Source organism: Artemia sp. Qi Xiang Cuo, chromosome 16 (genome assembly GCF_049724085.1).
Source record: "Artemia sp. Qi Xiang Cuo chromosome 16, ASM4972408v1, whole genome shotgun sequence".
Taxonomy (NCBI): Eukaryota; Metazoa; Arthropoda; class Branchiopoda; order Anostraca; family Artemiidae; genus Artemia; species Artemia sp. Qi Xiang Cuo.
Window position 1 is genome coordinate 36,304,297 of NC_142809.1, and position 27,114 is coordinate 36,331,410.

Consider the following 27,114-nt stretch of genomic DNA (forward strand, 5'->3'; position numbering starts at 1 on the left):
TAGTGTTCAAAACCCAGGAAACTTTGCCAATGGAAGAGCCATCTACTAGCAATACTTTATTAGTGCAGAGACTTTGCCTTCAGTTGTAAGTAAATTTTTTTAATAATAGGTATATTTTTTTCCTGCAGAATGCTATATTTTATGTCTTAGAAAAAAAGCTATTCAAGAGCTATATTAAAAGATTTGGTAATTGTCTGTTACCTAATATATCTCTCAGTTTATGCTGCCACTCTCCTCAAAAGCATTTGGCGCCATCTATCAAGAATTACAGAGTAGATCAAAACTTCATGTAGATGACCCTTTGCCCACGTTCACCACAAATTTCCTGCTCAGGTTCGCCAGTCTAGGGTATGGCGAACCATGGCTGGCGAACCTGGGCTGGTGAACTTTCATTTTGCTTTCATTGCAGTATTTTGTTATGTGTTGTTGTAATATTCTGTATTTTACTAGTTCTGTAATTTTCAGAAATATTGTGTATTTTACTTGTAATATTCTGTATTTTACTAGCCCATCTAAATGAAGATTTGTTACTGGCAATAATAATAGGATAAAAACAATTGGATCGAGTCGATTTGCATGCCCAGAAGTTGAGACATTGATTCGAAATTTAAGAGTTTGTTATGTTGATGTAATATTCGACGAAGAATATTGAGACGAAACGTATTACCTTGAGGTTACTACGTAAAAAAGACCTCTTGAAATTTTATTTGATCTTTCAAGTTCAGAACACATCATATTTCTGATAAAAACAAACTGAGCAATCCAACTAACATATTCTAAAAGTTTGAAGTAGTCAATGTTGCTTCATTGCCAAAATAAGTAGGTTATACACCATGACAAAAGACAAGTTTGAAAACATTTAAAAATTTAAGACTGGATATATAGTCTCAACTTCTTCTGCAATAATCTTCAATGTTACATCAAGCATATTGGTGCACTATTCTGTATTTTATTAATAGTATATTTTCTTTTGTTTTCAGACATCATGCAAACGCCAAAGCCTGCTACAAACAGGAAAAAAGGTACGACTGAACCAGAGCTGCTTCGTGAAACTGTGCTAGAAGTCATTGAGAAGCAAGTTCCAAAGGCAACAGCTTCAAGAAAATACCAGATTCCTTGTGGAACCTTACAAGATTATGAGAAAAGAATCAACAAGACCAGCCTGGAGGTTAGAAGTTTGCCTCTCTCTTTTTTTTCACCACGATACGCCACTCGTAGAATTTTTACCGACGAACAAGAACGGGCTCTTGTCAAATACCTGCAAATAATATGCCATATGCATTATGGACTATCACCACTCGAGCTACGTCAACTTTGTTACAAATACGCCACGTCGAAGCAGCTTAAAATTCCAGATTCATGGACTTGTGGTGAGAAAAATCAAGCTGTGGGAGAGGATTGGTATCGGGGGTTTATGCAGCGACACCCCGAGCTTACAATCCGACAGGCAGAAGCTACCAGTCTGGGAAGGGCTACTGCCTTCAACCGCTTTACAGTTCAGCAGTTCTTTAACAATCTTCAGACTCTATACGATCGTCACTGTTTTAGCCCAGAAAATATTTGGAACGTCGATGAGACAGGATTATCGACTGTTCACAAGCCAGGCACTGTCATTGCTGAAAAGGGCCAAAGGCAAGTCGGAAAGGTAATGTCCGGCGAAAGAGGGCAGAATATCACGCTTTGTATCTGTGTTAGCGCTATTGGAAATACAGTTCCTCCAATGATGATTTTTCCCAGAAAAACGTGCCCTGATATCCTACCAAGGGGAGCTCCATTAGGGACCTTTGGGTTTGGAAATGAACAAGCTTCTGGATGAATGATGACCGAGCTCTGTGTAATTTAGCTGAACCACTTTATTAGTCAAGTAACACCAACAAAATCAAAACCTGTTCTTCTTATTTTAGACAATCATATTACCAGATATTCTAGCGATCTGCTTGAGCTGGCTAAGGAGAGCGGTGTTAATCTTTTAACCGTGCCCCCACATACGACTCATAAACTGTAGCCTCTGGATCACTCCGTTATGTTTCCGATTAAGGCATACTACAATCGAGAAGCCGCAGCTTTTATGAGCAGAAACAAATGCAAAACTATAGCCATTGCTAATGTTGCAGAAATTCTTGGCTCATCTTACTTCAAGGCTGTTACTCAAGAAAGCATAATCAGCGGGTTCCGCTGCATAGGAATTCATCCATTCAACCCAGAAATTTTTCAAGACCACGAATACCTAAGTTCATACGTTTCCGATAGACCAGAAGTATCACCACTGGCCCCTTTCAGCTCAGAAGGTAACTCTGCACGATATTCAGAAGCACCATGTGCAAGTGAACCACCCCTGAGAAACTCGAGTCCAGAACAGCTGCCTGCTACAATGTCTGGTTCTGTTAACGATAGCTATTCAGAAATTATAGATCTTTTCCCATTGCCGAAAGGATCTCCCAGGAAGCAGAAAAGAAGAACTGCAAATAGAAAGAAAACAGAAATCCTAACACATACTCCAGTAAAAGAAAGAATTCAGCAAAAGGTGGAGAAGAAAAACAACAAACACAGAGTGCTAGAAATGAAGAAATTAAGCAAGACAGTTGCAAATCAATATAAGTTTCCAAAAAGGAAGCTGCATCGCGAAACAGTTGAGTATAAAAGCAGCTCTGAAGATTTTGTAGTTGATTCTGATTGTTGCAGCGACGAGAGTCTGAATGTTGGCGATGTCGAGACTGAAACTGAAATAGCTGAAGAGATTACAGTCGGTGATTTCATTCTCACTGGAATCGATGGGAAAAGAAGTGGGAAAACATACTATGTTGCGTCGTTGATAGAAATCAATGGTGATGATCTTGATGTCAAATTTCTCAAAAAGGTTAAACCAGACAAGTTTGTTTATACAGATGAACAGGATTTTGTAGAGAGACAATTAGTGGAAATTAAACTTGATCAACCCGTCTCATGCGGAGGGACTAAAAGGCAATCAGAAAAGCTGACATTTGGTGTCGATCTTTCCGCATACAAAATAAAATGATCAGACAAATATGATACGAGTTACCTGTATTAAATTTTCTTATACCAATAGCTGATGAGTATTAAACATATTCTTAAATGAGAATGGCTCTTCTGATCTTTTTAAAAGTGGTTTTCAATGCTTGGCGAACCAGAACCGGGGGATGCCGAAGCTGTACGGGGGTCGTACAGGGTTGCCATATCTGACCAAGGTCATTGTTCTTTGAATTATGGCTATAACTGATAGGCTAAAAAAAATATCAAAAATTTGCTTGATGTCCTGAATGTGTAGGTACATTTTGGTGGGAAAAAGTTTACTGTAGGTTGACAAGCATAGTAGAAAAAAATTATTTTCTAAAAAAGTGCTGAACGTGGGCGGGTCTCCCCTATTGGTTATTCGGAAGTATACAGAAGTTTTCAGGAGGTTTTTTTTCTGCTAGTGGGAGGGAAGGGTGGGTCGGGGGTTATGTTGGAGGATCTGTTCATGAAGGAAGTTTTCATGGGGGAAGGGAAATCGCCATGAAGGGGGCGCCGGACTTGCCAGCATTATTTATTGGTTATTGGGAAGTATACAACCATTTTCAGGAAGGATTTTTTCTGGAGGGGGGCTAGAGGAGGGAGTTACTCTGGAGAATATTTCCGTGGAGGATGTTTCTTTGGGGTAAGGGACATTTCTATGAAGGGGGCGCCGGATTTCCAAGCATTATTTAAAAAACGATCAGAAATTAAATAAAAAAAAACCAAGTTTTTTCAACTGAAATGTAAGAAGGAATATTAGAACTTAAAACGAACAGAAATTATAACGTATGTGAGGGGGTTCTCCTCCAAGTCAATACCTCGCTCTTTAAGCTACAGTTTTTTTTTAGTGCTTTCAAAAGAGCTATCTATTCTAATTAAACGGCCTTTGTGATTCAGGGGTTTGTTAATCAAATTTTTTTTTAACTTTTAACGTAAAGAGCTTGGTATTGACTAAGGGGAGAACCCCATCATATACGTAATAACATATACGTAATAAAAAAAAAAAACAATAAAAAAACAAGCAATACGGCTCAATAGTAATCGAAACTTTTAAAAACGGAATTTTGATGTCAATAAATGTATCAAAAGAATGTGTTTATAATACTGATTCTAAATATATAAATTTTATAAAGTTTAGTATTACTCATCAAAGGCAACAAGCCTGAGGAAATTTACTCGATTTTTTAAAGAGGGGGGAAACATCCCCTAAAAGTGAAAGAATTTTAATGAAAATCACAACGTCTGATTCAGCGTATCAGAAAAACCCTATTACATAGGTTTCAAGCTCATATCTGCAAAAATCTGCAACTTTGAATTTTTGCCAGAAGAAAAATATACGAATATAGAAGTTAGTTACGTAAGTTAATTTGTAAAGACATTCATTTAGCAAAAGAAAAGTAAAATTTTTATGCAAATAAAAGCTGCATTAACTAAAAAACGATCAGAAGTTAAATAAAAAAAACAAGTTTTTTAAACTGAAAGTAAGGAGCGACATTAAAACTTAAAACGAACAGAAATTATTCCGTACATGAAAGGGGCTGTCCCCTCCTCAACGCCTCGCTCTTTATTCCGTATATGAAAGGGGCTGTCCCCTCCTCAACGCCTCGCTATTTACGCTAAAGTTTTTTATTGTTTTAAAAAAAAAATTGTGAGACAGTCAAACTTTAGCGTAAAGAGCGAGGCGTTGAGGAGGGGACAGCCCCTTTCATATACGGAATAAAGAGAGAGGCGTTGAGGAGGGGACAGCCCCTTTCATGTACGGAATAATTTCAGTTCGTTTTAAGTTTTAATGTCTCTCCTTACTTTCAGTTTAAAAAACTTGTTTTTTTTATTTAATTTCATGCAAAATCAGGGTTCCTAACATTAATCCAAGTCAGCACCCTTTAGATCCTGTCACACGATCCTGCACCTTCCCATTGTCAAATTTGGTATCAATATTTTTCTAAAATATAACTTGATCTATGTTCCATATTAGGATATTGCATAGGGAGCATCTCTAAAATGTTTCACCCGTAGGGGCGTAAGCATCATCAGTTGGAAACCGTCATTTACTTGATTTTCAATAAAGGATCAAGTACATCAGAATGAATTGCCAGCTAAAATACACCCAGACCGGTTGAATTAATCCTTCCATGTATATTCTTGCAAGTAGTTTATCTTGCTTAAACAAGTTCGCCAGAAGCAGGTAAATAAAAACATGATTTAAGGTTTTAATGCAAGACCTCAAACAGGAACACTATTTAAAAGGGATTCGAAGAGACCGCATACATGTTTATAAATTAATAAAAATGAGAATTAAAAAAAGAGATAAATATCTTTACAACTGAAAAATTCAGGCTTACTTCCAGTCTGTGCCCCCTCAAGATTTTTCTTCTTTTTTTTTTTTTTTTTTTTTGCAACCTTTAGACGCAGTAGTTACTTGTTGATACGATACTACTATCTACAATAATCATTCTAGATAATAAAAAAAACACAGATATATAGACACCTATCCCTTATAAAAGACAGGAATTACCCACGGGAGGCATTGCTTTAGAACAACTCCCATTGAGCAGACAGGCAGGCAATGTTTTCAGCTTGCAAGAGTCAACTACACACGTGAAAATAAAAATGACTTAGTTGAGAATCTCTTTCGGCTCCTCAAATTAACAAACATGGAGAAAGAAATGCAATAAATTACATTTTGGAACTTATTTTGTTCTGAAGACACCTACTGTGCTCAGACAACTTGATACTAAAATTTTTCTGCGCCAGCTTAATTTCATCACCTAGTATTACACGGTATTTCTCCGCGAAATAGTATTACACGGTATTTCTCCGCGATATACCATAGCAGCAAAAACTAAATAAAACCCGCTCAAGTTCCACGTCTCCTATCTATCTATACTCTTCAATACCCCACAAAAATAAAATGTTTCCATATTTTCAAATGAGATAGAGTTTCTGGCCCAATTTGAGTTGATATAATATAGCCTAAATAATACAACAGAAATTAACAATATTAAAACAAAAGAACAAATACCTGAATCTCAAGGCACTTTCCAAAATCCTCTATAGCCTGAGGATAATTATCGCTTTCCATTGCTACTTCACCAAGGGCTCTTAGGGTATTTGCCAGCTTTTTTCCAGAATCCTCTTCTCCGTTAGAATATAATCTTTAGAGGAAAAATCATTGTTTGAAAACAACAAAAATCATCTGCGTTTCAGGTTATTTGCGTCCAAAAATCAAGATTTCTTAAATGCACATTCTGAATGAGGGAAAGTGATAGGGTGAATCTACGTCTTTGCAGATTTATCGAGTAGCACTAAATATAGCACTAATAAGTCAAAATAAACTAAGTAAACTAAATATACTAAATATAAATATAAAATTACTAATACTAAATATAATTAATATAAGTCAAAACATAATAGAACTCGGACATTTGGACTTTCCCTTAAAAATTAAATTTTTTCAAGCATTAAATCCCACTGAGCAGAGTTTTTAGGAGAAAATTATCCCTTATACACTACTGATCTTCTAGAATACGTTATATTTATTTACCTATAGTATTTTGAATTTGAATTGGCTAATTAAATTACAGTGGCGAAATTCAATGCAAGATTTAAAGAAGATTCAATTCAGCAAAATTTGGATGTGCTCCAGATAACGTAGAAACATAAGCGACATTAGATCTTTCCACGGGTAGACAAGTCAGTTTTCTCTTGAACGCGAAACTTGGCTTCAACGTTGGAACACTAAATTTTGAAGAAACTAATCTTAAATTTATTTATTACAATACATATATGAAAATCGATAATTGGTTGTGCAATGTTATTAGTAGATGTTTTTAGGAAATAAAAGTAGGTTTCGAAGTCTCAAGTTGGTTTCAAAGGCATTTTGAGAAAGTTTCTGCCAAAACACGTGTTCCAGGGTAATTGGACCGCTGATGGCAGATCAAATGAGAGGAGCTGTTTGTATGCGCTAATGCAAGAATAAGTGGGAGGAGCCTTTTGTTCGCACCGAGAATGAAGAGCCAGAAATTATCTGCGGTAAACTTACTGCTATATCTTTATACTGTGGTGCTGGGTGTATTTAATTTGAGAAAAATACTGTGTTACTGATTTTATTTGTAAAAGTATTTAAACCTGAAAAGGCTATTTAATCTTTAAAACAGCTTTCCAGGGCCTTATTTGGGATGAGGATCCATCCCTCAGAGGTTCATAAAACAACAAATTTTTAAAATAGCGAAAAATGAATGTTCTCATACTTGACATTTTTTCTTCTGCATTCATGGTTTTGGAAAATGATTAATTCTTTTGTTCCTTTACAACAATTTTGTGATGGCATTTTTCATCTAGCTTTTGAAAGCAAACATCTATATCATGTAACTGGAATGACTTAATTTTCCATTATTCATATTCAGCATTGATTTCATATCATTTGTAATTTGCCTTCATTTTATTTTAGCATACAATTTGGATCCGCCATATATTTTATCTTTTCTGTGATTTTTATGTATATTTTATTCGTTAATATGTATTTCCTTATGCGGATACTTATTCCCCACCCACTTCTCGAACAATACTAAGATTGCTAGTATAAAAATGCACTTTTATTTTCCAAACACAAAACAAGACGGAATGTGACAACAAGACAATCTGTGATTTGCCTTTATTTTTAGCACTGAATGTGCACCTTTGATATGGATCTTCCGTTAGTTTTTTTGAGAAACTTTCTAGGTTTCTTTCCAGAATGATATTGATTTTTTTTTTTTTTTTTTTTTTTTTTCCAAGTAAACATACAAGAGAAAACCCACATAGTCAGGTTGCTTGGTCGTTTTTGCTTAACAGGATTTGGCATTTTCTGTCAGAAATTGACAAAAACAGCAGAAGTTAGTTGATTAAAACCAAGTTATAATAGCCCGGCATAAAGATTTTTATTTTTTAATGGTTTTATTTTTACTTTTCCAAATATTTTTACAGCATTTCACTAGTGAAAAAAAAACAATTTACTACTATTATCAAAAATTTTAGCATATCTGTGGTATTCACGATTTTTTTTTTTTTTTTTTTTTTCTTAAATAAGTCGTATAAGGAAGGGGTTTCAGCCATTATATTTACTCTAAATGCTACCAACCTTTCGTAAGTTTGCCTAGCCAGATCTAACACTTCCCAAGCAACCTGGAGGTTCGATACTTCTTCTTCTTCGTTGGGGTCTAAAGTTTCATTTGGATTTTCCTCTTTGTCTTCCGTCTTCTCACTTTCTACCTTTTCTACTGATTCTTTTTCTACTTCTTGCTTATCCAGATTTCCTGCTTCTCCATTCTTTTCTAATTTTGAAGGCTCTTCATCTCCTTTACTTGGGTTCTCTTCCTCTTCATCTGAAGATTCACCTAAAGTAGTTTTTCGATAGTTTAGATGGTGTTTACAGCCATTCCCACTATTCATTACTTGAATATTTAGCAAAAATTCGAGAAATCTAGTCTTTCTCTCTTCCACTTAAGTGATCATTTCTTTTTTTAGTACTATTGCATAGCTTTTTTTCCCTTTTTTTATTCAAATTCCAGGAAGATATCTCCTAATCATCTTTTTCATAAACATCCCAATAACGTTTTGAAATAAAGGCCTAATAAGTTTGAGCCCTTATTTATATATATATATAAATATAAATATATATATATATATATATATATATATATATATATATATATATATATATATATATATATATATATATATATAAACAGAGAAGATATATGGCCATCAGAGCAAAATGGCCATCTTAAAAGTTAGATCGGATGCATTTGGGGATAAGAAGGCGTGGGGAGAGCTATTTAACCTCTGGTTACTTTTGACTCTTTAAAAGGGAACTAGAACTTATAATTACCAATCAAATGAGCCTCCTCCTAAGTTTTACGGCCACTTTTTCTATAAAAACCTTATATGTCTCCGGGGCATTACTTACAATCCTTGCCCTAGGCTCTGGGGTTTGCACCAACTCCGAAGGTGTTGTTATATAATTTTTGGACTATTCTGAACACAATGGCTATCCCAAACTTTGATCAGGTGCATTTGAGGAAAAGAGGGTGTGGGAAAGGGGCCTGTTCCCCTCTGATCCCTTTTGGCTCTTAAAATGGTGAACATGGACTTTCAATTTCCAATCAAATGAGCCTCCTCTTAAATTCATGCGACCATCCCCTTGCATAAAACCTTATATGCCAACGGGGAATAACTTAAAACCCTTAACCCCGGATTTTGCGGGGCTGTGTCAATCCCAGTGACATTGTTATATGATACAAGGACTATTTTGAAAAAACGGCTGTCTCAAAATTTTGACCGAATTCATTTGGGGAAAAAGGGCGTGGGGAGAATAGTTGCCCTTCGATCACTTTTGAATCTTAAAATGGTATCTTAACTTTCGATTTCTAATCAAATGAGAACCCTCCGAAGTTTATACTACCACCCCTTCCATAAAAAACTTATATGCCTCTGGGGCATAACTTACAACATTTGCCCTCAGACTCTGGGAGGTTGTGTCAACCCCGGGATTTTTGTTATATGATCTTGGTCTATTTTGAACAAAATGGCTATCTCACAAATTCGATCAAATACATTTGGGGAAAAGAGAGTGTAAGGGGGCTAGTTGCCATCCGGTTCCTTTTTTACTCTTAAAAAGTGAACTAGAACTTTCAATTCCCAATCGAATGAGCCCCGAAATTTATACGACCTCCCCTTCTATAAAAACCATAAATGCCCCCAGGGCATAACTTACAACACTTACCCCCAGGTTCTTGGGAGTTGAATAAACCCAATTTTTATTATTATGATCCTTGGTATAGTTTGAAAAAAATTACTACCTCAAAATTTAATCGGCTGAATTTGGGGAAGTGAGGGTGATGGCGGGGGGGGGGGCTAGTTGCCCTCCGATAACTTTTGACTTTTGAAAAGGGAACTCAAAATTTCCATTTCTAATCATTTGAGTCCCCTCCGAAGTTTATACGACCTCTTCTTCCATAAAACCATATATGCCCCGGGCATAACTTAAAACCCTTCGCCCCGGGCTCCGGAGGGTTGTGTTAACCCCTAAGCTTTTGATATCTGATCTGTGGGCTAGTTTCAACAAAATGGCTATCTTAAAATTCTGATCGGATACATTTTGGGAAAAGAGGGTGTGGGGGTCTAGATGCCCTCCCATCACTTTTGAGTCTTATAAAGAGAACTAGAACTTTTCAATTTCCAATCAAATGAGCCGCTCTGAAGTTTATACGACCACCCCTTCCATAAAATCTTATATGCCCCCTGGGCACAACTTGAAAGACTTGCCCATGGTCTCTAGAGGATTGTGTCGACCCCAGGAATTTTGTTATATTGTCTTTGGTCTATTTTGAACAAAATGGCTATCTAAAAAAATCGAGCGGATGCATTTGGGGAAAAAAGGGCGGGTAAGAGTAGATTGTATCTATGGAATTCCACGAGACGTATACACCTTTTCAAAGAGAGTGAGTACCCCCTCACACGGTATACACTACAGTTTGACGTGCACATTGCAAAAAGCGAGCAAACCTATAAAGTGGTCAAAAACGTTTTGAAACTATATTCGAGATTGTATTGTAGATTGTAACACAATCAGACTGGTTTTTTGCTATTGATGTCAATTTCACAAGAATATGCAGTACAGTTTCACGTGGACATTTTAAAAGGCTGGCAAACCTATAAAGTGGTCAAACACGTTTTGAGAGTATAGTCGAGATTCTATAACACAACTAGAGTGGTTTTTGAGACAACACCCATTTTTTAGGGCCAATCAGAGAGAGTGAAGGTTACTCCATATGCGATAACTTGATTGGTAATTGGATTCAAATAAAAGGAGTGATTTTCATTCGTCCTTGAGATTTTGTACAATATGATGATTATAGTCTATAGAAAACGTAAAATACGCTCTTTTTTCCACTACGTAAACCCCATCTTCCCTCCCCCCTCTGTTTACGAGTTTAATTCATTCATTACAAATAATTCTATCGCTAAAAAAATGTCATTTCCCATCGTGCATTTAAAATGTGCTTTCTTTTCCGGTCTAAATAAAACCATCTGTGTTTAATCCTGTTACAAAAAGGGACGGTTTTAGAAACAGACTTTACACGCTTGTGTTATCGACATAGATTAATGCCACATGCGTTTGTGTAATTCAAGACACTTTGAAAAAAGAGATTGTTTTTGGTCAAATTAAACGAGATATTCTATTTTCAAATGTATTTGATGAAAGCAAATGGATTTCATAGATGATTAAGAGGCTTTTATAAAAATATAAGGCAAGGAAGGGGGCAATGTATCAACTCTAACACCTTCGTTGTAAGGTGAAAAACAAACTATTTCTTCGCATGAAAAGTAAGGGGGGAGGGGGGATTCTTTGTGCACACGTATACCCTTTGACAAGAAAACTAATATGGTCATTCCGACACGCAACACTGAAGTTTAGTGTTTGGTTAGCTTTTAATTATACCATATTTGTGGCTGACTATTTTTAGATCTATATTTTAAATCATTCTATTGGATTTGATGCAGCGGGGGTACTAATTTTTCTTCCGTAAAAAGGGGAATCGTTTTTCCATACTAAATTTTTTTTTCTTTTTCATGACAATTTTGAAGAATGCCTGCCTCCCCCTCAAAAGAGAGCTAAGGCTAATGGCGCTACTCCAATGCAACAACGGGAGATAGCTGAGCCATCCAGGGCCACACGAATACAGTCTGGTAAAAAACCGAAAAGAGAATGGGCGGCTGCTCACAGAATGGTGAACCCTGCTGGCTCATCTGTACAAGCCAGTGACATCGTCACCACATCTATGCAAGAAACGGACATCACCGTCCCATTTATCCCTCATCATGCTTTGCCAGGACCATCCGGCAAACAAGTGCAGTCTGAATTTGGAAATGTAAACATTTTTACATAATGTACTTTACTTTATTGCTATTACAAATAGTAGATTTGTAAACGAGTAGATTTGTAGGAAAAGGAATCTGCTTCTAGTCTGATCGCTATTTTTTATGGATGGCTAGATTTGTATGAATAAAGAGTCAGTTTTTTTTAATGAGGTATTAAGACAATTATTGAGTTGATTTTTTTTACTGTATTTTATTGCTATTAGTCAAACGTTGCGATGTGTGTGCGCATGTGTGTGTGTGAGCGTGTACGTGTGTGTGTGTGTGTGTGTGAACGTGTGTGCGTGAATGCGTATGCGTATGAGTGTGTGCGCATGCGTATGTATGTGTGAGCATGTACGTGTGTTTGTGTGTGCGTGAGTGTGTGAACGTGTGCGTGTGTGCTATTAAAAAAATTTGTAATTTATTATGCACTTGTTTAATAAATAATGCTATAAGCTAAAATTTTTAATTTATTATGCATTCGTTTGATAAATATGAATCCAATTAAGAAAAAAACAGCATTTGTTTGATAAATAATATGAATACAAATCCGACTAAGAAAAAAATAAATAGTGTGTTATAATTTTGATAAAACATTCCTCAAAGAAAAAAAACTCAATCCATTCATTTTAGTTTCAGGGGGAAGCTACAAAAACAACTGCCTTCCCTGGCCCAGGACTGCAGAATATCATGGGTAATTGTCCACTGGCGCCAGATGATGTTACTGAAGGTACGTCGTTTAGTTCTTCCCTGGATTTTCAATTCACAACGGATGAAATAACTAGTCTTATGGAAATTCTTGGATCTAATTTGTCCAGGAAAATTTTTTACGATGACTTTATTATTAGTGAATTGTGACCTGTGCAAATAGGTGCGGGACATAAATATAGCGTAACCTCCCTAGAACTAAGTGAATTTAATTTGCTGGAATCAGCTCTAGGTCACTTGAATACACATAGGGTAGATTTTAATCCCCCCGAGGAAAACCTGGTTGACGGGGGTGTCATTTTAACATATCCTGTAAATGTTCTTCATACATACATCGACCGAATTCGAGCACTTATTGAGATTCAGACTCAGAATTGGGAGGGGGGGTCAGGGGGGATTAAGGCATCATTAAATCAAAAAGTTTATTTACAAAAGGGGACATCTGGGGACATTTTTTATTTTAATTTTTCAACTGGCAACCAAACTTTTTACCCTGGTCTAAATGAATTTGAGGGTAGCTTTTTCAATTGTGTTAATCAATTAATATCAACTTTGGACCCATTTAACGAGAGGGGGAGTGGGTTCACCATTTTATATATTGAAAACATGGATCTTAATCTCAATGGATTAAACAATAACTTAGTTCATGTAGTGGGCGAGAAAGCAAAATAAAATGACACCACTATTTTTCAACTACAGGAGGGGTGCAAAGCTTCCGATTTGACACTGGGCTGTAGTGCATTAAGTACACGCTTTTAGCTGCAGCCCATAAGACATTAAAAAATGAGTCAAAAATGAAAAATCTCGACAGACTTGCACGTAACGGTGGAGACAATTTCCCTAAAGTCAATTTTGACTGTTTAGAGGGAAAGTATCCGGTGTCCTTAAAAGAAATAACTATATTTGAAAAAGCAAACGAAAATCTTGGGTTGGGGGTGGTTGTTCTCCAGTAAGACACGGAATTTGTAAATGGGGAAAGAAACCAAATAAAAAAGGGGTTTTATATTCAGTTAGGACACCGTTGGTAGATAATGTTAAAAACTGGGCTTGGGTTATCTACAAGACCCCCAAAAATGTAAACTCCTATAGTAATTTTTTCCCCGTCAAAGCAATACGTCAATTTTTATCTCAAAGGACGGACAAAGAGTAATGTCGCTATTACCCCTTGTGCCATCTCTCATTTAGATACGTGAGAACATTCTCGGACCACATGAGATATTGTAAAATTAATGGCAATCAAAGAATACACGTGCCGGCAGAAGGCAAAGATACTTTACAATTTTAAAACTTCCAAAATTCCCTGCTACAGGTTGATAAAGTATCATTGGATTGTGAATTAAGACTAGCGGAGGTGTCACATCCATCAAGGCCAAATACAGTCAAAAAACACAAAACAGTTGCGTGTTCTTAGGCGCATGCCCGTCGCGATTCCAATAATAAAATGCAATTGCAAGAGTTTTTTTTTTACTATGGATGAGGAGGGTAGCATGGAGAAGTTATTGGTGTCTCTAATAAAAACAGCGAACGGTGTAATTTCACGATTGTGTCACACCAACTACCCAATGTCATTATCAGATAAGGAACAACTGGCATTAGAAAAGGGTAACATTTGTTGGGTTTGTAGGAGTACCCTTGCCCCAAAGGACGTTGTCCAGGATCATAATCATCTTATTGATCCCAATTCAATGGTAAAGAGTAATTTTCGGGGGTGGGCTTACAATGCATGCAATTTAAAAATTAAACAGCAACTCTTTTTTCCGTTTTTTTTACATAATTCCAACTACAATATGAAGTATGTGCTACAAGCATTGGCACATCTTCAAAAAATTGGAACTCCTAAATCGTTAGAAAAGTTGCTTGTTTTGGAATTTATGTGGAGATGTGCTGATAACGAAATTGGGTACATAAATTATATTTACTTTTTAGATTTCCGCAGTTTTTCCCCCAGTCCTGTTAGTGAATTAAATAAAATGCAGGATAACTATGAGAATTGAAACACTTTCTCCCCTCTAAGTCAGCGACTCTTAAATGATATATAGGAACTGTTGACGGCGAAGGTTATGATTATTAATGTTCCATGTCGAGATTCGTCGAGGAAACTATTCCCTCGATCGAATCGTTTTACGACAGTCTATACGAACGTAGGCGCACCCCCGATGAATACAGTTTTGCTAAAAAAGTCTTGGCAGAGGAATGGCGTAAAAATGGGTTTGACTACTGCAAGCTGTATTTGTCGAGTGATGTGTTAACTTTGTTTGACATTATGTGTAAAAATACGGACAAAATCTATGAGGAATTTAATCTTGATTTAGGGTATTATTTTTCATCTCCTCATCTGGTGATGGACCTCATCCTAAAAATTAGCGGGGAAAAAATCGGGCTGATCACCGACATCGATCAGCCCCTGTTCATCGAGAGGTCAATGAGGGGTGGATACGTTTTTCACGGGGATCGTATCTTGGAAACTGATCCAACTGGTGAGAAGACGGGGACAAAATCAGATGCAGTTTTCCTTGATATGAATTCCCTCTACCCCTTGGCCATGTCCCATCACTTACTACCTTGCGATGAAATTGACAGGCGTAATAACTTTCAGGTTCCTCCGGTTCCCGGCATTGAGCGTCGTGAGGAAAGGCGACAGGTATACGGTCTATTTTGAATCCACGGAGACATACCACTTTAGATTCACGAGTTGGTAGAAGGTTGCGTTTTCCCGCGCACCTATATACCTGTGTCTAGGGACTCTTTGAGCCCCCACAACAGACGTTTAGTCGAGGTGGACGGATTGCATTGGTCACCTTCAAAACAAAAACTTATTGCTGACCTTCTGCCGAAGAAAAATAATGTTGTACATCATGTGGCTTTAAAATGGATTTGCACCAATGGTTTCCACGTCACAAACACCCGTAAAGTCCTCCAATTTAGTCAAAAACTCATCCTGAAAATATTTCTTGAAACTTTTTTCAAGACACAATTTGACGTACAGAAGAAAGCCGAAAAAGAAATTTATAAGCTCATTTTGAATTCGGCTTTTGGTAAAATGTGCGAGAAAGTTCGCAATAGGAATCGTTGTGACGTCGTGACCGATCCCGAACAGTTTGCTTAATTTATTGTAAATCCAAATGACCCTTCCTATACAAACATTGGGCCGAAAATGGTACTAAGGAATTGAAAAAAAAGACGCATTATTTTAAATAGAAGTACTACTGCTAGCAGTTTCATCTAAGAAGTCTCTAAAAAGCTCATGTACGAATTCTACTACAATGTGGCTAGGGTACAGTGTCCGGAGAAGGAGCAAGTAGAGGTCTGCTACGGAGACACAGATTCTCTATTGCTGAAAGTAAAAACCCCAAACCTACTTGATTATTCGGCAAAAGCCAAAAGCAGCAGCTGATATATAGACTACACTGACTGAACAGAACTTTACACAGAGCTAGTGAAATGTCTGGTACCAAATAAAGCTTTAATTTTGAAAAGCAGAAACGTGAAGCGACATGGTTTCCCGTGGTATTTTTATAAGTCCGAGGGTGTACTTTATACAGACACACGACGAGGAAATCAAAAAACGTTGCAAAGGAGTACCCACGCGCTATGTGGATAAGAATTTCGACATGGACATCTATAGGAATTGTATTGTTGAAAATACAATTCCACGAGCAAAATTGCTGGCAATTCGTTCACTGAACTACAGGAATTTCACTGTAAATATAGAAAAAATTGCCATGAGTACCATTTCCGACAAGGTCTATGTTTGTCAAGACGGTGTGACTACCCTCCCCCTAGGGCACTATTTAACTTCCGACCGAGCCGAATGTGTTAGCCAATGACAAAGTCTGGGTTAGAGTAAAGTCCAATAAATTTCCCAAAACCTTGGGGGGGGGGCCTCGCGGCCCGGGGGGAGGGGCGCGCCCGGCCGGCTGCCAGCGGGGGGCGCGCTACCACTGTCAAAGTTATCTTTTTTTTTTACTGAGAGCAGATTTTTTTTTGTAAATATACATGTTGCATTCAAATTGAAAATGATGTAAAAAGGTGAAATTATTCAAAGTGTATTTTTTTTCATTAAATGTTGTATTTTTTTAGAAATAAAGTATATTTATTAAAGTGCTTTTTATAGTGCATTTAAAAAAATGTTTTTTATTATAAATAAATTAAAAAAAAAATTAAGTGTATTTTTCTTTGTTTTCTGTAAAGTGCTGTTTTTTTATAATACAAGAAATTATGATTCTTTATTGATTTTGTTCTTCTCATTATTCTTGAACGGACTAGTAGGGAAATTATTTAGTCATTAGACAACTATAGTCTACAGTTAGTTGTCTAGGTGAACTGTTAAAGGGAACATGTATCAATTTAAAACACCATTCAGATAATTTCTGTGTGGGCCATCAATGTCAGGCAAAACAACACTCTTAACTAAAATAATTAAAAATATGTGATAAAATGTTTGTGGAAAAGCCGAAAAAAATCTACTATTGTTACAGTATTTGGCAGGAGTCATATGATAAAATACAAGCAATTGGCACGCCGGGATTGGTGCAGATACAATTCCTACAGGGACTTGATGTTTTCAACATTATTGAACCAAAATCTTGGTTGATTATTGACGCTCTGGCTGAATCTATTGAACAATGGTCCCAGGAAATTCTGCAATTGTTCACCGTTCGCTCTCATCATGAACAGATTTCCATTACTCTGGTTCTACACAACCTCTTTCATCAGAGCAAATGTATGCGAACATTGCATTGAACTGCACCTACTATATCATCTACAGAGTTGTTCATGATTCTAGCTTGCTAATAACTCTCAATAAACAAATATATCCAGGTGCCCCCAAATTTCTGCTCTCAGCGTACAATCAGGCAACTAATAAACCCTACGGCTATATCCTATTGGAACTTAATCAAAAGAAATCCGAGGATCTGAGTGTAGTCACATATATTTTTGACAGTGAAATTACAGTATATCTCCCCGTGAACAGTAAAAAGACCTATTAGTTGCTATCATGACACTGAAGAAATTACATGAAAATAGACATTTATTTTCAGTCCTAAGCACTTCAAAACCCCCATTTAGGAAAGCCATACTCAAACATGGTATTGACAATGATTTCATTAATCTAATATCTGAACATTGTTTAAATTTGACCGAGGGCAATGTTCAACTTTCTGAAGTAGTTAAGCAACAAGCAAAGCAACATCTTTCCAATTTACGTACATTGGCCTCTAAAAAGAAAGGAAAGAATTTTAAAAAGAAACCACTTTTTCAGATGGCCGGTATCATTTTTACGCTTTTACTGCCGTAATAATTGCAGGACTTGTAAACAGTTTTCTCTAGGAAATGGCCAATGATGTTTGATGTTTTCAACATTATTGAAGCAAACTCTTGGTTGATTATTGATGATTGGGCTGAATTTGTTGAATAAGAGGCACAGGAAATGCTGCAATTGTTCAACAGTTGCTGTCGTCATGAACATATTTTTGTTATTCTGATTCTAAACAATGTCTTTTGCCAGAGCAAATGTATGCGACCACTAGCATTAGACTACATCCACTATATCATCTACAGAGTTGTTCGTGATTCTAGCTCACTAATAACTCTCAATAAACAAATCTATCCAGGCACCCCCAAATTTCGGCTCTCAGCATACAATCAGGCAACTAATAAACCCCACGGTTATATCATATTGGATCTTAATCAAAATACACTCGAAGACTTGTGCGCAGTCACAAATATTTTTGACAATGAAATTACAGTATATCTCCCCGTGAACACCAAAAAGACCTATTAGTCGCTATCATGACACTGAAGACACTACATGAAAATAGACATCTGTTTTCAGTTCTAAGCACTTCAAAACCCTCGCTTAGGAAAGCCATACTCAAACATGGTATTGACAATAATTTCATTAATCTGATATCTGAGCTTTGTTTAAATTTGACCGAGGGCAATGTTCAACTGCCAGAAGTAGTTAAGCAGCAGGCAAAGCAACATCGTTCCATTGTACGTACATTGGCATCTAAAAACAAAGGAAAGAATTTTAAAAGGAAACGACTTCTTCAGGCGGGTGGTAACTTATTCACACTTTTACTAACAATAATTACAGGACTTGTAAACAGTTTTCTCTAGAGAGAGAGAATGGCCAAACCCTATAAATTGACTCCAATAGAACTCGCTTTCTCACCCGTGGAACAATTCGAGGACAATCTGAGTAAATTCATTGACAACGAGAATATTGAGGATGATAAAAACTGCTTTTACTTCAAGTTGTACTTCGCCGAGTGGACAAACATATCATGCGAAGGCCACTGGTATTGATCACAAAAAAGAATCATCCCCTCATGATTATTTTTCTGTTGCTGCTGGAACACAATTAAATAAGGAATAAATGGATTAATTTTTGTCTAAAATTTGAAATATATTCCCCAAATATTATCTTGAACAATGAACATAGCTCAAAAGAAGTTACTCATAAAATGGTCAAGATAACTTTCCAGTGAGAACAGTGGAAATGAGATCATGATTCAAGGCAAGAGCAATAATCTACTCTAATTAATCCACGATATTGTTACACTTCTTTAGGGACTTTTTTCATTTGACACTCATCTATACAACTTTCTAAATACATTAAACTTCCCCAAAGGCCTTATTAGCAATAGGCAAATTCTAAAAAAAAAAAGAACATGCACCCTCAACACCATTAAAATATGAAAATGAGGAGTAAGAAGAAGAACTTAAATCAATTTTGGAACATACTAGTACACCTAGTGGAAACTTTACAATAAGGAGGGGGTGTACACAACTGATGGCTAGACAATAGTGAAGACGTATCAAGGCAACGTCACCACCACCACCACCAGCCATCAGTATAAAAAGGGTAGTGGACGTTACACTATACGTTTACATTCAAAATGGTGGAAGTTCTGAAAGGTACTTATGAAATTATTGGTGAAGTTGGGAGCTTAAATTCCCCAACCACTCTTTCAAAAGTCAATAGTTTTCACAGTAAGAGTTTTCATAATTGTCTGCATAATAAATCAAGCAACACTCTGGATAGAAATCACAGGCATTGTGTTAATCGTTACCGAAAAACTGAAGCCTTTTCCCAATTGAATATAATACAAACAGATCTCTTAACTCTAGATGAGATTCAAAGACGTCACAATACACCGTACAAGTACATTCTACTTGCAATCAGTGCTTTTAGTCGCTATGCATATGCCAGTCCATTGAACTCGAAGAGAGATGTTGAAGCTGCTCTAGTCATTGAAAGTCTTCTTCAACAAGTTGCGTATAAAAAATTCAAACAGATAGCGGTATTGAATATGTTGACCCCCATGTTTCAAAAGTAATAGCAAAATATGATAAACTGCTCTATCATAGTCATAGCCCTATAAAGGCTGCATTGGCTGAACGATTGATAAGAACTATTCTAATCTAAATTTCAAGTTATTGTACATTGCAAAATACATCTGCTTTTATCTATAATTAAGATAAAATCATGTTGATTTATAATCAACAACCTCATCGATCATTGTCCAATTCAACCCCAACGGAAGTTCATCATTCTGATCATGATACAATTGATACTTTTCTTAAACAATATTCCAATGAAATGATTGTCAAGAAGAAAAAATTCAATGTTGGTGATACTGTTCGAATTAATAGAACAACTAATGTTTCTGAAAAGGGTAATTATTTATGGAGCACCGAACTTTTTGAAGTGGCAAATATCCTAGACACCAGACCCACAGTTTATTGTTAGTATGATTCCAAAGATGAAGAGAGTCTCGGTGGCTTTAATGACTATGAAATACAAAAAGTTAAAAATAATGGTGAAATCTATCGATTTGAAAGGATATTGAAGACTTGCACTCACAGGTGTAAAAAACAGTTACTTATTCGGTGGCTAGGATACAACTCTGATTTTGATTCTTGGATCAGTGTTGAAGATATTGACAATGCCCAATGATTTCTATGTAACTTTTATGTCCAACGTTTCCGATCCTCTCTACAATGATTTGAATAAAAAATGTGATTTTTGGACGAAACTCTCCCCCGCCATCAAATTCAATGAGGGAAAGTAAGAAGTGGCTCTTGTCGACCATATTCTCAAAAACACTTTCAACATTCTGATAAGGGATCGCGGGTATGACATAAAATTTATACCATTCGATTGGTCACTCTTTGTCGAGTATGAGTGGGTTGAAGCACTTAAATCTAGCGAATATTCACATGACAAATTGAAATATATTGAATATGATAATATGAAAGATTTGTGTCGTAAATAAATAGAAAAATCTCATATCGTAGGAATGGTACATTCCATTTTAATTATTCAATGGAACACGATAGGATTTACATTACCTCACCTGTTGACACTGAAATGATTATTCTCAATGATAATCTAAGAGAAGTTCTTGGCTTTAAACAGAATATGATCAACGGGAAAAACGCTGGCACTGTTTACGGGATGGATCAAGTTATTTTTGCTGATTATCCACCTGGTTTCGCCTCGGACTCTTGCATATTTCTCTATGTATTTTATATGGAAACATCGAGAGTTGGTAATTCAAATGTCCCCCTCCTACGTGTTCTTGAACGAAAAACAACCCATGAACTTGTTTATCACTATAATATAAAGCATCTTCAGCATGTTCCCGTAAACACTTTGTATTCGGAGCTCTGTCAGCTAACACTAAGAAGTGAATTGATTGATTCTCTAGCAACTAGAAAGGGCTTAGTAATGATTACATGTTATTCTAGACCGATCGTTAACGTCATCAACACTACCTAAAACGAAAAATAGAAGAAGTCCATTTGTCTGTCCCGATATCAATTGCTATGTTAGTGCTCTGAGTCCACGTCAAATAGGCAATGGATTGGACTACTACAAGGGGTGTACTACAATGTCTGGCTATGGTCTTTGTAGCTGGTTTATTAGGCTATTTCGTTCTGCACTACCCCTTGCCGGAAAATATCTTGTACCTGCTGCATCAAATTTTGCTGCCTCAACACTACAGGACTGGGTGTCGGGTAAGAATTTCGACGAGAGTGTTAAGGAAAATATTAGATCTTCAGCAAGAGCCGTTGGTGAGCAATTAAAATCTCAGCAAACTGGGAAGGGATTGAAAATGCTGCGTGCGCGTCATTCACTCATCAGTCTCTACCGAGGCGGGAAGCGAAAGACATCAACAACGACTTTGAAAAATAGAACAAGGAAGCCCAATAATGAGAAGAAGAAAAAGAAAAAGATTATTGGATCAAAGAAGGTTTTCTTCTCTTAAGATGACTGATCTCCCTCATAAGGAATCACATCCATCATTCAGTTACTCACTGAGTCTGTTCAATGCTGTACATGTTGATATTAGTTTCAAGTATGGTCACTACGACCAGTTTCATCCCAAGAAACCCCTCTCTGAAAATATAAACTTTCCAATATTTTCTGATGAAGGCTATTTCATTGATATGTCAGCAATATCTATTTATTTAAATGTTGCGGTAAAGAAAAAGTCATATAAAACAACACCAACTGCTGCCGATGGTCTCTCCTACGAAAACTGCATTCTACACAACCTGTTCAAACAAATTAATGTATTTATTAATAGAACATTGGTGAGCACTAGCAATAACTTATCCAACTATGCAAGCTACATACAATTTATAATGATGATACCAAAGACTTATAAGGAGTTGAGAGGACAATCATTGGGCTATGAATATCGATCAGGTGTTGATACTGACGGTAAGTTGACTACTGCAGTGAGCCAGGAGTATCATCTGGTTGGAAAATTAAATCATGAGATATTCAATATATCCCAATGGTTACCCCTCAATGTCAAGATTGACATAAAGTTGCAACTAGCCCCATCGAATTTCATTTTGAGAAAAACACTTCCTACAGCACCCGATGCCAATGTCATTATCACATTGGCAATTCTCCACCTTCGAAAACAGCAAATTATGGGTTCTGTGTAATTTGCAGGAGATAAGCCAAGAGCCAATGGCCGCAAAATTCAGTTTCTTATCCTCCGTATGATCACCTATCAACGTCACATTGCCACCGGTTCTCGTAGCTATACCGATTCATCATTTATCAATGGAGAAATCCCATTGAAATTGGCTTTGGCCTTTGTGAAGAGTGGCAGTGCCGTTGGATCCTGGACTGAATCCCCCCATGATTTTGATTTTTTCGGTCTATCTAGCCTTATGTGCAAAGTGGATGGTATTGAACTGTACACTCTATCATTTGACAAAAAATCCTATAGAACTCTGTATGGGTTGACCATGCAATCCCTAGATCATGACTCCCAACAATTGGAAAATGGAATAACCGATTCAATGTTTTCAAAAATTCATTGCGTAATTGTTTTGGACTTGTTGGGGAACCAGGATATGAGCATAGTACGAACAGGGAATGTACATTTAGAGTGTACATTTGCCGATGCTTTGACTGAGAGTATCACGCTAATATCATTGAGTCAATTTGAAACCTATTGGGAAATCAAAACCAACGGTAGTGTTCCGCTAGACCTAGCACATTGAACTCGAGTCAATCAACCAGCATATTTAATACGGACTCAGACATATCTCAATACAAGTCCTACTGCATACCATTAAACTTTAAGAAAAAAACTCTAAGTGTTAAAAATACCTTAACCATGGTTAATAGCAATCAATCGACTTTGAAGAATGGTCATTGGCTTTGCATCTTTCAAACAGCGAAGAATATGGAATTTTTTGATCCTCTTGGCCTATCACATAAATTCTACACTCCATACATCAGCAACTTTATTGGAAGCAGTGGGAAAACTATTATTCAAAATCAGCGAAGAATACAGGATTTATGGACTAAGACATGTGGCTTTCATTCACTACTCCTTTTCATGTTCAGATGTCATGGCTATACTAAAAAACCATTTATCAACATTCACGTTGACTTACCTCGATTGAACGGCTTTCTAGTGGAAAGTATACTTGCAAGCGTTTTGAGTATTGATTTTAGTGCCCTACGAATAAAATGTTCTAAAAATGTATGTGAAATTGTTTATTAATAAATGGAAAATGTATGTATATGATAAAAACGACTTTTCTACTCTTTAGATTTCATCTTCTACTAGCTATAGGTATTTGTCGATAACAACTAATGTAAGTATATTATCTAAATTCACAGTATACTGGTCCTGATGTGCTGCGATGTCAGGGTCGCATTTTCTACAATAGAGTGTAACTTCACTCTTGTCATATCTCTTTGTATAGTCAATGATACTATTCTCATTCATTCTGTAGAATTCACATGTTTCAATTTGCTTATTTGAAACAATGTCACAAACAGTGTCCTCAAGTGGTGAATCACATTCCGTCACAGCCAAATAAAAATCAGTGGGCTTATAATCATAATACTCATTGTCTTCACAGCGATGACGTAGAAACCAAATTCTTTTGTTGTTCCAACAGTTGAATCGCTGTCCCGGTTCCTCCTCCCAAAACAATCTAAAACCACGACGATACCAATCTCTTAGCAATAAACTAAAATGACGCTTAGGATTCTTTCCGATCATACCAGGATATGTATTCTCCCACTGATTACATTTATCATAGTGGCAATTCGAGCATAGGTGCCCTCTAGGATGAGTCACGCACCCCTTCAAGACAGGAATTAAAACCTTTAATTTGTACAGCATATTTTCTATGCAATTTACACGGGTTGCATAATCTGCACTTTTCATCACACTCATCAGTCATTGTACAATTCTCACATGATGACCAGCTGCCCAATGTGTACATGCATAGCGGACATGTATGGAACATTTTTTCATGTGTTGACACTCTCACTGCCACAGTGAAACTGAGCTACCAACAACAACAAATTGAGTAGGATAGATAGAGAGGAGTAAGTCACCCTTAAACACCATCTGTCTCATGAAAAAAAAAGTCCTAAATTTCTAAACTAGTGTTTAAAAACATATCCACAATATCATTTTGCCGTGTCGTGATTAATATATCAATAAATTGTGTAAATGCATTTGGACCACAATGTAAAAGCTTCATGCATAAGTCTAATGATGGAGAATCAGTTTTCATTATATCGACAAGCATTCCCTTAGAAATATCTTCCTTTGAATAGACAGCTCTAGAAAATCATCATCTAGAATCAAACATTTTTCCATATACACTAGATTCCCCATGATTCGCTCTTTTCTCAAAAATCTATCCATTTTTTAGAGTCCTAACACTCTCACAACCAACTTCAGACTAACAAGAATTTTTTTCTACTCTACGAATATACGCTAGTCTACTATAGAAAGAAAAATACCTTTGATTTAGAAACAGTTTTATTGAGCATAATTACAACAATAATAATCACTGATGCATTTTGTTTTCATCAATATACTTCACTAGAGCGCGAAATGTTGCCGGGAGTTTATCGGTATGCACAATATTCAGTTTTACAGCAAAGCATAGTTGCTTCACCAGTTTAAATTTGCTTAATGATATTAAGTATCTAGCATAAAAATCGTTCCATTATAGGTATAGTCTACAGCCTCCTGTTATTTCTACAGCCACGTTTGGTACTCGTATATCTTTGCTGCTGCCGGCTTCATCATCAACCTTTAATAGTGTCAATGTTCCATTTGTTTTTTCTACTAATATCCTCTCAAATAAACTATTCTCTCTGAAATCAATTCTCTTACTAATATGAATTGCAATGTAAATCACTCCTTTTATTCAAATCCAATTACCAATCAAGTTATTGTATATGGAGTAACCTCTGCTGTCTCTGATTGGCGCTAAAAAATAGGTGTTGCCTCAAAAACCAGTCTGGTTGTCTTATACAATCTCGACTATACTCTCATAACATGTTTGACCACTTTATAGGTTTGCCAGCTTTTTTAAAATGCCCACGTGAAACTGGACTGCATATTCTTGTGAAATTGATATCAATAGCAAAAAAACAGTTTGATTGTGTTATACAATCTCAACTATAGTTTCAAAACGTGTTTGATTACTTTATAAGTTTGCCCGCTTTTGCAATGTGCACGTCAAACTGTAGTGTATACCATTTGAGGGGATACTCACTCTCTTTGAAAAGGTGTATACGTCTCGTGGAATTCCATAGATACAATCTACTGGTAAGGGGGCTAGTTGCCATCCATACTTCTTTTGACTCTCAAAAAGGGAACCATAACTTTCAATTTCCAATCGAACTAACCCCTTCGAAGTTTATACGACCATCCCTTCTATAAAAATCGTAAATGCCCCCAGTGCATAACTTACAACACCTACCCTCGGGTTCTGGGGAGTTGAATAAACCTAGGTCATGTTATTATGACCTTTGGTAAATTTTGAAAAAATGACTATCTCAAAGTTTAATCGGATGAATTTGGGGAGGTGAGGGCGTGGAAATGGGGTGGAGGCTAGCTGCCCTCCGATCACTTTTGCCTCTTAAAAAAGGGACTAAAAATTTCAATTCCTAATCATTTGAGCCCCCTCTGAAGTTTATACGACCACTTCTTCCATAAAAACTATATATATCCCCAGGGTATAACTTACATTCTATGCCCCAGGCTCTGGACGGTTGTGTCAACCCTGAAGTTTTTGATATCCGATCTTTGGACTATTTTCAATAAAATGGATATCTCAAAATTTTGATTGGATGTATTTTGGGAAAAGAGGGCGTGGGGGTCTAGATGCCCTCTCATCACTTTGAGTCTTAAAAAGAGAACTAGAATTTTTCAATTTCCAATCAAGTGAGCCCCTCTGAAGTTTATATGACCACCCAATATAATCTTATGTGGCCCCTGGGCATAACCCGAAAGACTTGCCCACGGTCTCTAGGGGGTTGTGTCGACCCCGTAGTTTTTGTTATGTTTGAATGATTTTGAACAAAATATCTTTCTCAAAATTTTATCGGATGCATTTGAGCAAAAAAGGGCTGGTGGGGCTAGTTGCCATCCGATTACTTTTGACTTAAAATGGGCACTAGAACTCCTGATTTCCAATCGAATGAGCCCCTACCGAAGTTTATACGACCATCCCCTTCCATATGAAGTGCCTCTGGGAAAAGAACAATAATAAAACATTGAAGCCTTATGTCCTTTACTATAGGCAACGCTATAGCGTTGCCTCTGATTCCTGGCAATTTTTTGACTCAAGTGATTTTGATACGATCTATGTTACGACACACAAATTGGTTCAGTGACTTTGACAGGTGCTGATTAGAACTTTAAAATGGCATATGTATATGCATACATTCAAGCGGATCACAGCTCGGGATGACCGAGACGAACAGTTTAAATATATGAACAGTTTAAATGTAGATACATTTATGTATATGTGTTATTTGTGTCTTCCTGGTACAAAAGGTATCACAACTAAACCCCGAATAAAAATTCGGACCTAAATTTCAAACAAAGACCTGGTTTTTTGTACTTCTAATAAAACATACCTTTTCTTGATATTTTTATCAAAAAAAAGGGACTCAACCTGAGGTCTCTC

The 27,114-nt window shown here is 36.6% G+C and overlaps 2 protein-coding genes across 2 annotated transcripts in view; one reads left to right on the top strand and one right to left on the bottom strand.

Annotated features, from left to right (window-relative positions):
• Nasp (Nuclear autoantigenic sperm protein) overlaps positions 1-27,114 on the bottom strand; it is a 94,644-nt gene that overhangs the window by 34,078 nt on the left and 33,452 nt on the right. The window contains exons 3-4 of the mRNA XM_089102188.1: positions 8,132-8,387; positions 6,035-6,167 (exon numbers count right to left, since the gene is read on the bottom strand). Of these exons, the coding sequence (XP_088958314.1) occupies positions 6,035-6,167; positions 8,132-8,387 (389 nt within the window). The remainder of the gene's footprint in view (positions 1-6,034; positions 6,168-8,131; positions 8,388-27,114) is intronic.
• LOC148942853 (uncharacterized) lies at positions 1,182-2,005 on the top strand. Its single transcript, XM_089102693.1, is given in 1 exon segment — positions 1,182-2,005. A coding segment is annotated over 1 exon segment (729 nt). The 5' UTR covers positions 1,182-1,276.